General features: G+C 31.0%; 2 protein-coding genes across 3 annotated transcripts in view; one reads left to right on the plus strand and one right to left on the minus strand.

Moving 5' to 3' along the window:
• Positions 1-23: 23 nt before the first annotated feature.
• LOC111088973 lies at positions 24-10275 on the plus strand. Its single transcript, XM_022400459.1, has 2 exons — positions 24-2880; positions 3824-10275. The coding sequence occupies exon 1, from the start codon at positions 553-555 to the stop codon at positions 1744-1746; it is 1194 nt and encodes a 397-aa protein (XP_022256167.1). The 5' UTR covers positions 24-552; the 3' UTR covers positions 1747-2880; positions 3824-10275.
• A 3197-nt stretch (positions 10276-13472) lies between these two features.
• The window catches only part of LOC106471847 (NAD kinase-like), a 42624-nt gene continuing 39108 nt past the window's right edge, over positions 13473-16988 (minus strand). For both annotated transcript variants that reach the window (XM_022400460.1, XM_022400461.1), the window contains 2 exons: positions 16215-16419; positions 13473-15520 (listed from right to left, as the gene is read on the minus strand). In XM_022400460.1, the coding sequence (XP_022256168.1) occupies positions 16215-16419 (205 nt within the window). In that variant the 3' untranslated portion in view covers positions 13473-15520. The remainder of the gene's footprint in view (positions 15521-16214; positions 16420-16988) is intronic.

The following is a 16988-nucleotide window of genomic DNA, read 5'->3' on the forward strand; positions in this document are numbered from 1 at the left end:
TAGATAAGGCTCTCAAACAAATGTGCAGTTACTTCATGATACACTCATGTTACCATGATAGGTAGTTATAGTAGATAAGGCTCTCAAACAAATGTGCAGTTACTTCATGATACACTCATGTTACCATGATAGGTAGTTATAGTAGATAAGGCTCTCAAACAAATGTGCAGTTACTTCATGGTAATGAAAAATCTTATATTGAAGGAAAAACACTATAATGCTGCAGTGTAGTAATTCAAATGTGTATTGTGATTTTCAGAAACCCTAGAAGCAACCATTGCAAAAGGTGGTTCATACAAGCAGTTCAATTACAACAGATTAGAAAATGAGACTCCACTTAAAGAAGTAGGCAAGCCAAGAGAAAGGTCTGAAAATAAACTTCGTTTCAGAAGCAAAGCTGAGTCTTTAAAATCAGGATCTTCTAGAAACTTGAAAAAAAACCAGGAGAAAGAGACTGTGAAAGAGGAGCTTTTAATAGATTTGAATGATGCCATATCTGTAAAATCTGTTCACACACTTACAGTTACCAGACCTCTAAGCAACAAGGACCGAATGTCCCAGAGCGTAACATCTCTGGTGGCTGATGTCAGTCAAGACACTCCAGTATATAGTAATGTTGATATCGCTACATCAAAACGACCATCCTCACTGAGCTCTTTTGATTCTCTTATATCAGAAATGTCATCTGATACAAACAAAGAAGAAATTACTGATATTAAGTATTATAATCTCCCATTTTCGCTTTCTCCACCTAACTTGCAAGTAGATAGATATTATTCTACTGTGCCTGTTGATAATCAACAAGTTTTTGAAAAAACATCACAATGTTGTGGGAAGGAAGAAGTGAGTAACTCCATTTGGGAAAAGTTTCTAGCTTCTAGTTCAGTACACACAAACACATCCACTTCTGAAGTTCCTAACTGTGTTAATGAAATCTCATCAAGCAACACGGGTTCCTCAATAGAACAGGCCTATTTAAGAAATCCTACAGAATTTCGTCAGAAGCGTGATCAAGCATTTGACTGGTTAAGTGACAAAGTGAGTGAAGTCAGCTTTGATTTGTTAGGAAATAAAGAGTCTGGTCCATCAAGTGTCCACATGAAATCCGAACTGGTTGCTGAACTTGAAAAAAAGCTGAGCCAGTCTCAGAAAGAAACAAATACAAAAGTCACTAATTTACAACAATTCTCAACAAAAGGTGAGAATAATGAGAATTATATCCAACAGGTTCCGGTTCCACAAGGTAAAACCATTTCTCGTTTTCCAGAGGATGTATCGGAAATTCATTCATCTTTATCTGCTCCACCTCTACCTCGTGTAGCGCCTAATATGGCTCAAGTAAAGCCATTTCTCATAAACCCTCCCTACAGTTTCAAGAATGAAATAGGTATTTCCACAACCAGCCAACAGACAAATAGAAACTTTGGAATGATGGGATTACTTGAGTCAGATTCTGTTATTTACACAACATGTCAGAGCAAGAATTCTAATGAAGACAGAGATGCACTGCTGGAACGTTTGATTCCTGCAGTACAGGAAGCTGTGAGAGGTGTCAGAAGGGAAGAATGCCGAGCAGCACTCCAAAGGAATCGGTTGGACTTGAAATCCACTGTAAGACACTTACAGGTAGAACAGTTGTTTCGGTTAGGAGTAGCTTCTCACTCACGATGTGAACAGGTCCTCCAGACCATGAACTGGGATGTTGAGCTTGCAGCATCAAGTTTGCTCGATGAACTACTGAAATAAAGTTACAAGTAAAGGCAAGCATAAAAAGTCAGCATTCATCTAATATATACAAGTACCTCCATATTTATTTCTGCTATGATGATTATATGGTGTGAAAGTACACACACCTCAATAAATCTCTTCTCAAGTGTATATTTAGCACAGACTATGTGAAACTGGATGTGTTATTGTGCTTGGAAACAAGCAGATGCTGTATAATCTTGTTATTTTTTTTTTATACTTGTTTATAAACAGTAGGAAATTGAATGGACGTGACTACAAGTTAATGCAATTAAACCTAGTTTAATATACTGTGTTGTAGTCATTGGTATATTGTTAAATTTGAGTAGGTGAAGTTATAGGACAGTAGAAGACATTAGCCTATGATAATACAACCTGTGAACATCCTTAGGACATGAATCTGTACTGTTTTGTATACTTCATTAAGTGTGTAGCGAGATGATTACGTTAAACCTTACATGATACTTATTTTTAAGTATAGGTGTATGTTTTTTCTATTAGGTTCTGCTTCTGGTAACCCAAGCTACTTATCTTTGTTTCCATTTTTCAAATCCATCACTGTATTGCTAGCTACTTATACTTAGAACTCTGTGTAATTGTTTTGTGGTAATTACTTCCTTACACCTATTCTAGTTAGCTTTATAACTTGCAAATTGCAGTTTTATCCTGGATTTAGTATGCTTAAAAGTTGTATAAATCTGATATACTTCTAACTCACAGGCACCATATATGCATATTCTATTCCTTTTTTTAAGATCAGTTAATTTTCTTCAACTCTTTTGTATATTGCTTATTTGGCAGTGTTCATTAATTGGTTCATACATCTATCAACATTAAAGTAGCTAAGATAATTTCTTAACCATTTACCTGTGAAATCATTGCTGTATGTTTAGAGGCAAAGGCCTTATCTGGCTTTCAGGTTTTGTTAGAGCATAATAGTTAGGTAGTGAGTGTAAGACGTGGTTACAAAATGATGGAAGACATTACCTTATAAGTATCCTGTTTTTCTCTTTTTGATCAATATTGTACACAGAAGAATTGTCAGAGTTGGTACACTGGGGCCCTGCTATAAAGAGGATCATGGGGTCCATGTCGCAAAACCACATTATAAGGAGGTCCTTTCAAAAGTGCCAAGTGAGTAGCCATAATGATGCACAACTACAGATAAACTGATTAAGACAGCCTCATAAACACAGAAACCATCTGATCTGATGTAAACAGACTACTGGTAACAAAATGAAGACAATTGATTCAAATAAAGTTTTTTATTGATTGTTGGGTAGATGTCAGTCCAGAAATAGGTGGCCCTATCCTAAATTTGATCCACAGGTATATGGAGAAATATGGCATTTAATTATGATAGGGAAATTTTATTGGCTAAGCCCCTTAATTAGTCATGAGGCTGTGATCTCATTGGCTGATTCTAAATCTAACTACGTGTTTTATCATCAAAAATTTATTATTAAAATAACAATGTAGCAATTATAATAAAGAAAAGCTTTGTGAATGTTAAATATCATATTTATTTTAAATAATATTTTTATATATAGTGTGACCTGAAAGGGGAAAATTTGAGAATAAAGTTTCTTTTTTATTAAATTTCTTGTGTGACGATGATGACAATGTTGAACACATTGAGAAAAGACTGGAAATATGTCATGAAAGGATAAATTTAAATGAAAATTTTGGGGTCCAAGCTCACCCATATTATACCGAGTTCCACAATATAGTGGGCCCCATTGTATATTCTAGTTTCTAAGATTAGCAAAGGCATCATTTGTCTGTAATTGCCCGTGTAGTATATGCCATTAGTTCGCTTAGAAAATAAGGTAATATGTTTCATCTTGTACAATGATAGTATAGTGTATACAGAGAAGCACCTGAATATAAATTATATAAAAGTTTTGGATGGCTAGTGTTTTTAAAGTGATCTGATTTGTCATGTTTTTATTATTTAATTCCATTTTGAATGTGCTGTTTTTATTCAGTTTACATTTGATGTAGATCTGAGCTTGACGAAAAATTAGACCATACTAAGTTCTTTATGAATGCAGTGTAATTTCCTGCTTTACAACAGGGCCTTCTTGGACTCACGGTAAAGTCATCAGCAAAACAATTGTATCAAATTATCTCTAGTCAGTAATGGAGCAGTAGTTCAGAAAGTTTGATATTCCAGGTAAATGTGTTCTTAGCCATTTTCTTCAACTTGTGTTGTTTTATGTGTACAATGTCTTGTTGTAATTGTCATTGGGTATCCTTGTTTGTTTGAGAAATTTCAGGTTTTCTTCAGTGTTTTTATGAAAACTCTAAGATTGTTTATTTAACTTGAGCTTCTGGACTTTACATTAATGAGAACTGTTATTGTCATGATACTCATTCATTTGTAGACAGAAAACTTCAGGTCTTGGTTATGATGGCATCCTAGTTTGAGTAATAATTTCTTTGATCTTTGGTAGTGAAAAGGTCAGTTTGTATTTTCTGTCATAAGAAACTTGGATTTTTTCTTGATTTCTAAAAACTCCCTAAATGTACTTGTTTGAAATTTTTTTTTTTGAGATTCAATTTCTGGGTATAGGAACAGATAGTCAGGTGCCATCTTTGACTATTTTATCTGGCATGATAAGAAACTGACGTTACTCAGCAGTTGTTTCATGTCTGTTAATACTTATTATAAAGTTAATATTTTTGTCTTTTCAGACTATGTAGTGCAAACATTGGAGTATTCTTTTATTTTCTCTACACACACACACAAAAAGAAAGATGAATGAGGATTCATTTATCTATTGTGTATCATTTTGCACATTCATAAAATGTTGTTATTGATATCAAGGCCTAGGTATAACTGAAAAACAAGAACAAAGTAACTTCTCTTAAGAGCTGGAGCAGTAGTTGTATCAGTGAATGTGTTACATAAGTAACTGCACCTGTAATTCAGCCGTTTGAATGTGAACTACGGCTGTATGTCTTGGGTACATATTGTTGAACTCTGTTGATCTTCTAACTTGTACTGTTTTTATTAATTTATTATCGTGTTCATTCCTTTCTAGGCTAGATATAAGTTTTTGAATTATTACTATGCATTCTTTCTTGGCTTGAGTTCAGAATGAGCTTTTTTCTACTTAATTATTTATAAAAAATGTGAATATTTAACTTAGGCTGCATTTAATTTTTTTTTTTTGTAGGTACTCCTTAGCTTTTTATTAACCTGTTTTAAATTATTTTTCAAACCATTTTAGTCAGATAATTTCAATTCAAATTGAACTATACTACTTAGATATGTATTTCTAAGCTCATCATTTACCAAATTCAAAAACTTATTTGACATTAATATCATTCCCTAGAAGTATATGATTTAAAACCATTAAGGGGAAAATAATGTAATTTCAAATCTAATCAGAAGGTATAAAAACATACTCAGTAAATAGACTTTTTCTGTTAAGAAATGACGTAAGAGTTCAAGTTAATTTAAAACCATTAAGGGGAAAATAATGTAATTTCAAATCTAATCAGAAGGTATAAAAACATACTCAGTAAATAGACTTTTTCTGTTAAGAAATGACGTAAGAGTTCAAGTTAATATAAAATCATTATGTAGATAATTATCATCTGAGCACAATTTTTGTGGTAAAGTTTCATCATTGTTTGAACATATGTTTTTGTCTTTATTGTGGTTACTGTATATTTTATGGTTTCATTCCAATGAATCTTTCTATTTTATTTATTTATCTATTTATCATAGATTTACAACAAGCATATATTATAGAAATGTATGTATTTAAACTGATCTACAGATTGGTTGTACATGTAAACTGATCAACAGATTGGTTGTACATGTAAACTGATCAACAGATTGGTTGTACATGTAAACTGATCAACAGAATGGTTATACATGTAAACTGATCAACAGAATGGTTATACATGTAAACTGATCAACAGAATGGTTGTACATGTAAACTGATTTACAGATTGGTTGTACATGTAAACTGATCAACAGATTGGTTGTACATGTAAACTGATCAACAGATTGGTTGTACATGTAAACTGATCAACAGAATGGTTATACATGTAAACTGATCAACAGAATGGTTGTACATGTAAACTGATCAACAGATTGGTTGTACATGTAAACTGATTTACAGATTGGTTGTACATGTAAACTGATTTACAGATTGGTTGTACATGTAAACTGATTTACAGATTGGTTGTACATGTAAACTGATTTACAGATTGGTTGTACATGTAAACTGATTTACAGATTGGTTGTACATGTAAACTGATCTACAGATTGGTTGTACATGTAAACTGATCTACAGATTGGTTACACTTGTAAACTGATCAACGGAATGGTTACACTTGTAAACTGATCAACGGAATGGTTACACTTGTAAACTGATCAACGGAATGGTTACACTTGTAAACTGATCAACGGAATGGTTACACTTGTAAACTGATCAACGGAATGGTTACACTTGTAAACTGATCAACGGAATGGTTGTACATGTAAACTGATCAACAGAATGATTACACATGCATGTTAATGTATGGAACATTAACAGCTGCCACCACTGAATTTATTGTGCAGATTAGTTTAACACACTTGAAGTACTTGCAACCAACATCGTTTTGAGTTACAGCTTGTTAATGCTGTGTGACTGCAGATTAGTGTTAATGCTTTTCTTGTAACGATGTTTTTTTTTATAAGTTGTTGACTGTGTATGATCAGCTGTTGATTGCACATTGAACATCAGCTCAGAAAGTACTGCAATCATATGATATTTAATAAATGCTTGCATAATAAAATATTAAAATTTCAGGTATTACCTTCCATAACAGTGAATGTCTGGTGGTTGAATTTCATCTAATAATGATATTCTGCAAGTATTTCATTCTTGTAGATGTTAGCATACAGTTTGGAGTATGATGGAGTATGGGTTCCCATTAATCTAGAGTACTTTCAGTACATGTAGCATAAACCGTTGATCAGTGTGTTTGGTTAAATGTTGTTTATTGATAGAACGTTGTGTGTGTATTTGTGTTAATGTTAATGGTTTTCATAAAAAAAAAGTTATAATTTTGGTTTTTTTATTCCAGTTAAATTTTATGGTGTTTCTGATGAACTTTTCTTTTGTTCGGCACATAAGTAACATTTTTAATCTTTACTGATGTGGTTCTGTCTATAGTAGTAATGTTTGTTTTGGTTTTCAAGTAGAAAGCATGAAAGTAACATTCTTTCTTGTTCTATATGATAATAATAAGCTTTCAGAAAATATTAGAGCATATTTTTTAACTTCAGTGCAGCATGCTTATATGTTCACGGCACTAGTTTTGTAACATGATATATTAAATCAGATTTTTATGGTGAGATGTTAACCTTTACATCTACAGAGCTGAAAATGCTCGATTACCATGCTTCTAAATTACATTAAACTAAACTACAGAACATGTGAAGTAGGAATTAACATTAAAATCGTGTACTTGTCATGTTGTTTCATGAGGGAGTTAAATCCACATTGCAAGATAAAAATGTGCTTCTGGAAAAATAGAAGTTGGGACAGATAACGTTATCAAAATTTAATATCCATTGTTAAACTTGTACAATTTTTCAACCTGTTGTTATCCTGTGATTTGTTTTCACCAAACACTTAAATTTAGAAATTTTACATTTTGTAAAAGGTGTGTTTACCGTATGATTACTGGTAAAAGAAATTATAACATCAAGAAATTAACCCAAAAAATTTCAACTTGTACTCATGTGAATGTATTAATATTATTACTTTATTTTTTTCCCCATCTGCCAGTAAATGTTGCAGGGAGATACGGCTACAATTCTAAGGTAAAGTGAGAGGTCTGGGTCAGTGTAAGGCTGTGTTTAGTCCGAGTCTCCGTCACACCTCCAATCCACCTTTTCCCAAGTCGCCCTCTTGCTTTGAATCCTGTTATTTTCATATTACGTGCTTGTGCTGCTGGTTGGTTGGGCTGCATTCTCACTGTGTGGCCAAATCACTTAATTCCTTGCTTTTCAAATGCATTATTATTGAAATGTTTAACCCTTTCAATACGAGTGCCTGTAACTTACAGGGGTCTTTCACTTGTGCAACAATACGTACTGTAACTCTGAGATTTCTTAACGTATCCTCACGGAGTTTGTTAAAGATTATAAGTATCATATACACAAAGAATGAAGTTGTTTTGATTTTCTACTAAAAATATGTTATTTATCTATTGTAGTTATTTACACTCAAGTGCAACATGATTTTATTTTTAAGTTTTACAGTACTTTTCTTCATGTTATAGTTTTCATATTTTATTTTTCATTTTCTCTACCCTATTACTAACTACAGATATTATCATAAACATACACTGCAATGAAATGTTTAAAATCAAGAAATAGGAAAGTATACGTACCTTTTAATTTTTCATAGAATATCTTAAAAAATCTTCTTTTGGTGATATTTATATATTCGTGTCTTTTCCTTTTCATATATAGTTAATTCTTAATGTTTTATTTTCCTTTCCTGTCCTTTATTACTCACCTTGGAACAAGTCAACAGTGCTCTTGGAGCATAATTACAGTATCTCCAGCAGAGATGCACAAGCCATTGGCAAAATTATTTTACCTTCGTGCAAGATCTTAAGTTTTGAGATCTCATACGATGTCTGATGCATACTTAAAAAATGTTTAAACCTTTCAGTTATGCATTTTAGAACATAAATAATACATAATTTACTAAGATATGAAAGTAAAACCTAAATACAATTTAATTATCTCTATAACTATAACATATTTACATAAGAAAAACTAAGTACTTTTGTGGATAAAGCAGCCAGTTACATGTACCACATGATGACAACTGAGCACCGTTTTAAAAATAACCACTGTTGGATTATAGTGTAAAATGATCACTTTCTAATGACAATAAACATGTATATGTAGCAACTACATGTAGCAACCCACATGACAACACAACTGAAGTTTTAAGTATCTTTCATAAGGTTTCTATTAAAACAAAGAAATTAAAACTTTGAATCATAAAATATATTATAATGTTAATTTCATTCACATACATTGATAGTAAAGTTGTTTAATTAAATTTTTAATGTAACTCAGTGACTTGCACAGAAAAGTGTTTGAAAGGGTTAAATAAGTCTTTAACGTTTCATCTTTGCTGTGTATGTTACTATAATTTCTGATATAGGTAACTCTAACAAGTTGCTTAGCAAATACTCTAGTTAAGACTCATAGTAGGTTATTTACTCTAGATATGGACTATGCAGGCCTCGTTACTCCATTTATAATAGTATAATGCTGTAAGTTCACCATGTTTCAGTGTTTTTATGTATTATAAATATAGCTGAAGTATAAGTACCTTAATCTTTGTTCATTTGTATATCATTGCCACTAAATATGAACATAATTTGAACTTACCCTTATTTTAGTGTATTTTCAGAGAATTCAGCAGTATTACTTTAACTTTTATTAAGTGATCAAACCATATATTCAGAGTTTCATTACACATTTTTAAGAACTGTTAGAAAACTAGTTGCCGAAAATGATCATGAATTAAGTGACTGATTTAGTTGTTAATTTATGTGAATTTACTGTATAGTAGAATTAACAGTAGGTTTTTATTCAAGGCCTGTTTTCTTAGTCCCAAACTTCTATCATGTATTATACTCAAGCATTATTATCATAACATTGAATTAAAAATAAATGTTTCAAAGAAACTTGTCTTATTATTGAAACGAAATAAGTTGTGATGTTTTAATGTCCCAACTTTTATTCTCATAGTGAAATCACTGGATAAAACAGTTAATACATTGTGTAATTCTTTGTGCTGAATTATCAGAATCAGCCCAAGGAGTTTAAACGTAAATTAGCCGATTTAGTAGTGTTGCTTAGGAGCTGTTTACACATCGAACGCCCCAGAGAAAAATGTGGCTTTTAAACCCTTTCATTCTAGCAAGGGAAAAATTTAATTGTTAGCTAATTAATACATGGCATGTTTTGAAAACAAATGCAGGTACAGTTTCACAGTTCTGAGAATACAAATACCTGCTTGGAGCTGAAAAAGTATCCTTAGCTTAAAGGTTATCAACTCTGCCTTTTTCCACACCAATGGAAGAGAATCATTTAGGTTTGTATTATTAATGTGGGGCAAATATCTGATGCTAATGGTTACAATAAGCAAATCTGTCAAATATTTTAATAGGTTGTGTAAACACTACCAAAAATAAAATAGATGTTTTTGTTGTAAGCAATGAATGGAGTATAATCTGAGAGATTTTTTCAGGACTAAAACACTAGCTTGAAACCTTTATTCAAGAAAATTGGCAAAAACTTTTGCTTTGTATGTTAATGTAATGAATATATTGTAGTACACTTTTAATAGTGAGACTGTATTTATAGAAGCACATACATGCAAGAAATTAGAGCTTTACAAGAGCTTCCTCAGGTGAACGTTGTGATGGATCTTTGTGTTTACACTTTATCGAATGTTATTTGTTCAATAAATTTTGTTAGCTTGTAAAGATACCGTGTGTGTGTGTGTTTATATAATTTTTATAGTATTTACAGAACCTTGCAAGATGTTCTATAGTAGACTACTTTATATGGACTCTTTGTGTTTACACTTTATCGAATGTTATTTGTTCAATAAATTTTGTTAGCTTGTAAAGATACTGTGTATGTGTGTGTGTTTATATAATTTTTATAGTATTTACAGAACCTTGCAAGATGTTCTATAGTAGACTACTTTATATGGACATAACTGAATTGTTTCTTGACAAATAAGAGTTTTTACCACATTTGTAATGTCACTGTTCATCTGGACTTCTTAGTTTTTTTTTTTATATAATACCTCTGTGAAACATACAGTACTTACTGGTTGTTTTCACTAGTATCAGCAGGCTCTGACTTTTGTTAAAATGATTAATTTAAAACAACTTTTTTGTGATACTTGATACCTTAACCTTTGAAATGAGAATATGTCAGAATTGATACATATTTTATGAAAACAGGAAACCATAAATGGATATCTTTGCATTCTATGAATCAACTAGTGACGAGGCTCTGGAAAAAAAAAAGTTTACTAAGAAAACCAACACACAAAGTCCAATACCAATCATTTGTCATGAAAACAGTAAAAACCCTGTAACCCAAGCACTTTCAAAAGGTGGACCTTTCACCTTTTGAAAACACTCAGGTTATAGGGTTTTTATCATCCGGTATCAAGACTTCTTGAACCTACGTGTGTTTCCGAGATCACGAATACAAGATAATCCTTTCTTCTGTGCACAAATCTAAAACATCAATGAAAAAAACATAGCTGTTAAAAGATATATTTATTTATTATCTTTGAAAAATGATGTCCAATATCATAACAGTGCAAGGTAAGTTGTGTAGTAACAGGAATTTATAAAAAACAAGAGCTATTCTAAATTTAAAAAGTATGGAGTAAAAGTTAAAGTACATTATAGAAATATAGTTTGTTTACATTTTCTTAGATTATTCAGAGCCTTGGAAACGGAATATAATCATGACTTTCTGATGGTAATTGGCCCAATATATGTCTTGCACAGAGCTGTATTAGGTACCGAGAAACTTTTTATAGTACACATCCTTGCCGTATGTGAACTTCAGTCTAAGGCCATGAAGAGAACAAATTGGATGTAGTTAAGATGCCTGTTACAGGAAGTGCAACATTTTGAGAACCTACACTTAACTAAGCTCCGATTTAATATAAACCTGTCTCATAAGGATGTAAAGACTTGCATCCATTTCTTTATATTTGTTCCCAATGTTAAAGTTTTGGTTCATAATTAGTGGAAAAAATGGACAGCACTGATACAAGTAAGATTAACTGTTGAATTACTCAGTGTGCAATTACATCAGGAAATTTGAGATCTGCCTTAATTAGGTTTATTTTCCAAAGCATTCTGACTTGTTTATTAATATTGATAAAAACCCATGGTGTTTGACTTGCATGGATGTCTTTACTCCTGGTGTAATTGATTTCCTGAATTCAAATAGCGAATTAAAAAAAAATTTAAGAAATAGTTTTCCATACACATGGAATAAAATTTGAATTTTTAACCTATAATTTTAAATGTAAATATTTTTGTAAGATTTATTATAAACACTTAATATTTTTTAATTAGTAATTATTTGGAAATAAAAATTCTAAAATAGTGAACAAGCTTTTCAGTACAACCTGTTCAACATTTCAATATGTACAACTGGTATTTTCAACCTGAACAGCACCTTATGCAGCACATAGATCAGGGAAGTATTAAAAAGAATTCTTTAATTATGAAAAAAAATAGTGTTTAATGGAGATTTTATTTTATATATAAAAAAAATATCTTCAAAAAACATTTTTTTTTATGTTTACTTTATATTTGAACATAATTAAAAATAATTCTGCGATTTTGAATCGGTGATAACATTTGAGTTAATCAAGAGTAATTTTATAAAACTGAAAGCTTTTCTTTTTTATCATTCACCTTTTCTACTATTGCTGAATAGATGAAAAATTCACAAAATGTATCTAAATGTGATGACTTTACTTAGAACATTTCACTTGAACTTGTGATTTGGCTGTTAATCTGATTCATAAAGATAACAGTATCATTAGAGATACCTGCCAAAAAATCCATTAGCTTATCTTTAATAATGAGATTATGAATTAATTAAGGGTGTTCTAGTCTAGGCCCTGGCCTGGCTAACTTTTATTTCCATGTATACAATGGTTATATTAGTTGGGTTTTTAAGATTTAAACTTTAGTGTTAATAATACAAGATATATGGATAACATTATTTTTTAAGTATAGAAATCAAGTTATCGATTTCCTGTGAAAGTTGAAAATTATTTTAAAATTCCTTTTTCGGATACTTTCATTCATGCAACAATCCCACTTGGGAGTCTCTGTACAGGCACGAAGCTAATACAGTTCTTCAGTTAGTCAACATTTTGACATTCTTTTGTAAGCTTCAAATATTAAGTCAAGATGCCCAGCTTTTAGTAATGTGTAAGTATATTTCATTGAGACTGTAAAATTTTATAGTGTTGGTAAAACAAAAATCACCAAAGGTCGTATAGCATTCTCAAAATGGCATTAAATTACTAACAAATCAAAAACCACTTACTGCTATAAATAGTGTTTTTCTTAAATTACCATGTAAATTTCTCGTAAGATATGAATGGTATTAACTATATATCATTATCAAGAAAAGGAAATTCGTTTTAAACATTATTTACTTCTACATGATAATTTATACACACACACACACACACACACACAGGTATGTACATCTTAAATTTGAATGGTACTTTATGTGCATTGGCTGACTAGAGGAAAGGTAGACAGTCAGCAGCATCTCTTACCCCAAGGACTTTGAATTGAAAAAAAGGAGTTGACTCTTACTTCTTTAATGCATCTAGAGTGGAGAATACTTAATACCACAACAGTGTGAACCTTGGACCTTCTGATACATAGCCTAGCACCTTAACTACTAAGATATACCTCATAATACTTCATTTTATAAATGTTTTTCTTTTTTGCATTTATCACTTTAATGTGTGAATGTTTTTGCTTTTTCCTAGCTTCTGTAGTTTGATTCCGAGGTGGGGAACAGCAGATAGTCCATAGCATAACTTTGTGCTCAACAAGAAAACAAACAAAACTTCCTAATATTCAAAATTTATTTCATGAAAAAATAAAATACATACCTACAGATTTTGTGTATTACAATTTAAATAATTATATTAACAGATGTAAATATGTAAATACTCATTAGAAAAAGTTAATAATCCTGTTAAAGGTTTTAGTTACAATTTAATGCAAACAAACCATGTACTATTGCTATTTACTAACTACAGCCATTTGGAAAAAATGAAATAGGATTTTTGCTTATTAGTTGATTTAGTTTTTTTTTTATAAAAAACATAAGATGCATTTTTTTAAACCATAATAATATAACTAAATATTTTCAGACACTGATGATTCTAAGATTTATCATTTTCACACAGAATTTTATAATTTTGTTTAAAATGGCATCTTTTAATTTACAGTGCAGCTGAAAAACATTATTGTCATCGAAACATAATGCTATTGATGTTATGATTCTTGATCTATTTTTCACACTACATCTTGTACCAAAAATAAAGACCATAAACTTTGTTTAACACCAACACAAAGTAGAAACTTTGAAATATCAGAACTGGTAAAATCCAGTTATTAAAATATAAAAAAACTCAAACTTAAATTTCTTTTCAGGTACCACGTGCCTAGTTTCCATACTTGAAATCATTATGTGAAGGGATAAAGATTACACGTGTTTCTTTCTACAGTTTTAGCTAGTACAAAATAAAATAGAATCTACACATTAGTATACTTGTAAATTTAAAGAGAAACATTAAATATTGTTAAAACCAAACATAACATAGTCTGCCTTCATTATGATATTAAAACCTAGTTAAATGAAACCAATATATATGATCAATAATTATGCTGCCTTCTAAGGTTTTTAACCAATTGACTGCTGATTCATCATATAGGGTACAGTCTGCCTCCAGCAGTTTAATGTGAGTGTGCTGTATGGAGTGTATGGCTCATGAAAATTCCACGTGCGTTTAACCCTTTGCTTGTGGCTTGTGTAAATCTGCCTATTACCCTATATGCAAAGATTTGCAAGTTTTTGAGGCAGGCCATTCAAAATATTGTGTAAAATGCTTGCATCATATGATGTTCATCACAGTCGTCTACGTTAACATCATATGATGTCAATCGCAGTTGAAGGGTTAATGTACAAGCACCAGCAAGTCTAAAACAACATACATCAAAACACTATGTTGACACCTATGACAAAACATCTCTGATTAATACTGTTACATTGAAATTCGTAACAATTTTTATCCCTGTTGGGTACTAAAACTACAATATAAATAACTATAAAAAAGTTAATACAAAAATCACTGATACTTCCACTTTTTTGCTATTGTAGCAAACAACTTTCTTTAAAAAGTAGGAATATATAATTTAAAAGTATTCCATAAAGTGCTGGTAACTCTTGCACCAGTTGTGAGAAATACAAATAATTTTCTCACTGAAATGAATATCATACAACATTTTTCACGGCTATGGAAGAATTGTGATTCACATTTACAAAACAACAGAAATTAGACATTTTTACACACATTACTAGATAAGCACTGTAACACTAACCTTAAGGAATGGTTTTTCACATTTTGAAGTAAAGCTTCTTTAGTATTTAATTTGTCAAATGCACCCATTCTAACAAAACTTTTGGCTAAGAGACCAAAGCACTATAATTATCTATTAAAAACCTATCAAAGTTTAGGCACGAAGATGGGGAAAAAAAAAGGTGGATCTTGAAATGATATCTACACAGATGCTTCAGGTTAGACTTAATTATATCCCACTTCAAATGTAGTGTTTAACTGTATTTAGAACTGTTGCTTGTCAATAACAAAGTACAAACTTTTCCAATTATGTTGGTAAACAAACTAATTGTTTTAAAAGTTTACAATGTTATATAAACAAATTACTAATACCACGATCACAGTAATAAACAAATGTATCAAATAAAGAGCTGGTTGTTAGATGTAGAATGTGTGTAACTAAAAACATCACCTGCATTGCCAACTTCATGGGGAACAAAGATTCCTTACTGTATAGTGCTTTTTGGACCACACCAAGTTGATCCTTAACAGCATAAGTTGTGCATGTCTTCTGCCGTTATCAAAGGTTATTTCTGTTAGAAATAACGGATACGTATTATACCATACTAAAATTTCTGAGTATTCATTCAGTACTTATCTTACTGATCATCAATTAAAAATATGTATCTATGAAAGAAAACTTTAAATAAAAAATAATAAAAGTTTTTAAGGATAGTCTTGATTTAATTGAAGGTAATTTAATGATATTTTTTAAAAATTTATATTGCTAAAACAAATAGTAGAAGTAAGGGTTTTGAAGTACAAGAATATATCTGACATTGGTCATGCATCACAGCTATACCTTATACAAATACATATACTGTTAAGCCTGGATATATTCTCATTTATCGTAAAAGAACATTGAACACAAATAAATAACTTATATAATTCAGCCAGAGTCTAGATAATAAGAAATGTTCAATGTAAATGTATTAAAAACAGTAAACCTTTCTACTTATGGATAGCGACTGAAATACGTCATGACCAGGATCTAATGTTAATGGTCATAACTTTATTAGTCATGTTAAATTATCCTCTCTGGTACAGGATAATATATTGCACAAAGTTCAAATGGTCAGTGGGAAATGCTTTTCACCTACAAACATCAAATGTTCACGACAGAAGTATCTGTCACTGCCCATCCAAGGACTTACATGTATATAGTTTTCTTCAGACCTGAATTAGTCTAAAGGTTATTTTCTACTTGCTTTACTGAAAAATTCTTACCTAGCTGTCTATTTTCATTTGTCTATCATGGGAGTCTATTGTGTAGTTGCTGGAACTGTGAACAAGGTCAGAGTACTCGTCAAACTGCCTCTGTTTCCTGCGTACATTCCAGTGAAGACACTCTGCTAAACTGTCAAACCAGTCACTGATCTGGTCCTGGGCACAGATAGATGGTACAGGGTAGATGGACATGGTCACTTTCAAACTAAAGAAGAGGAGTCACTGAATTTATTCTTGGTACAACTTGTTTAACATTTTTCCTATTTTATTATCATTTTGAAATGAAATATATTTGAATGCCTTTTTCAGGTTAAACTGCTATAAATTGTGACTTAGTAAAGATATTTTGGATGATTTGCCAAAGGCATTATATTTAAAGCTCAACTGAGGCTACATAATGGCACTAGTGTATTGGGTTATGTGTAATATAAAAAAAATAACCACAAGTAAATATGACTATAATCTTGTTCTTCCCAGTTTGTTTAACATGTAGTAAAAGGTACAAAAAAGTTGTTAATACAAATTTTTGTGCAATATCAATGGTAATTACTTCATGCACTAATAACACACATCAACAAAGACTGTTAGAGGTTTACATCTGTGACCTTAAATGTTTCCATTGCAAAGTTTGGAAAAATTGAAAAAGTTAATTATTACTTTAGCTTTATTTTCTGAAACATTAACCAGTTTCTGTGTTTAACAATCCTTTTGCAATATTAGCTTTAGTTGAAAACAGTCAGTATATATATATATATATATATATATATATATATA

The sequence above is a fragment of the Limulus polyphemus genome, unplaced genomic scaffold (genome assembly GCF_000517525.1).
Source record: "Limulus polyphemus unplaced genomic scaffold, Limulus_polyphemus-2.1.2 Scaffold4901, whole genome shotgun sequence".
NCBI classification, from domain to species: Eukaryota; Metazoa; Arthropoda; class Merostomata; order Xiphosura; family Limulidae; genus Limulus; species Limulus polyphemus.

Coding starts and splice junctions, on each gene's coding strand:
- LOC111088973 (XM_022400459.1), top strand. CDS start 553: ATGTCCCAGAGCGTAACATCTCTGGTGGCTGATGTCAGTCAAGACACT.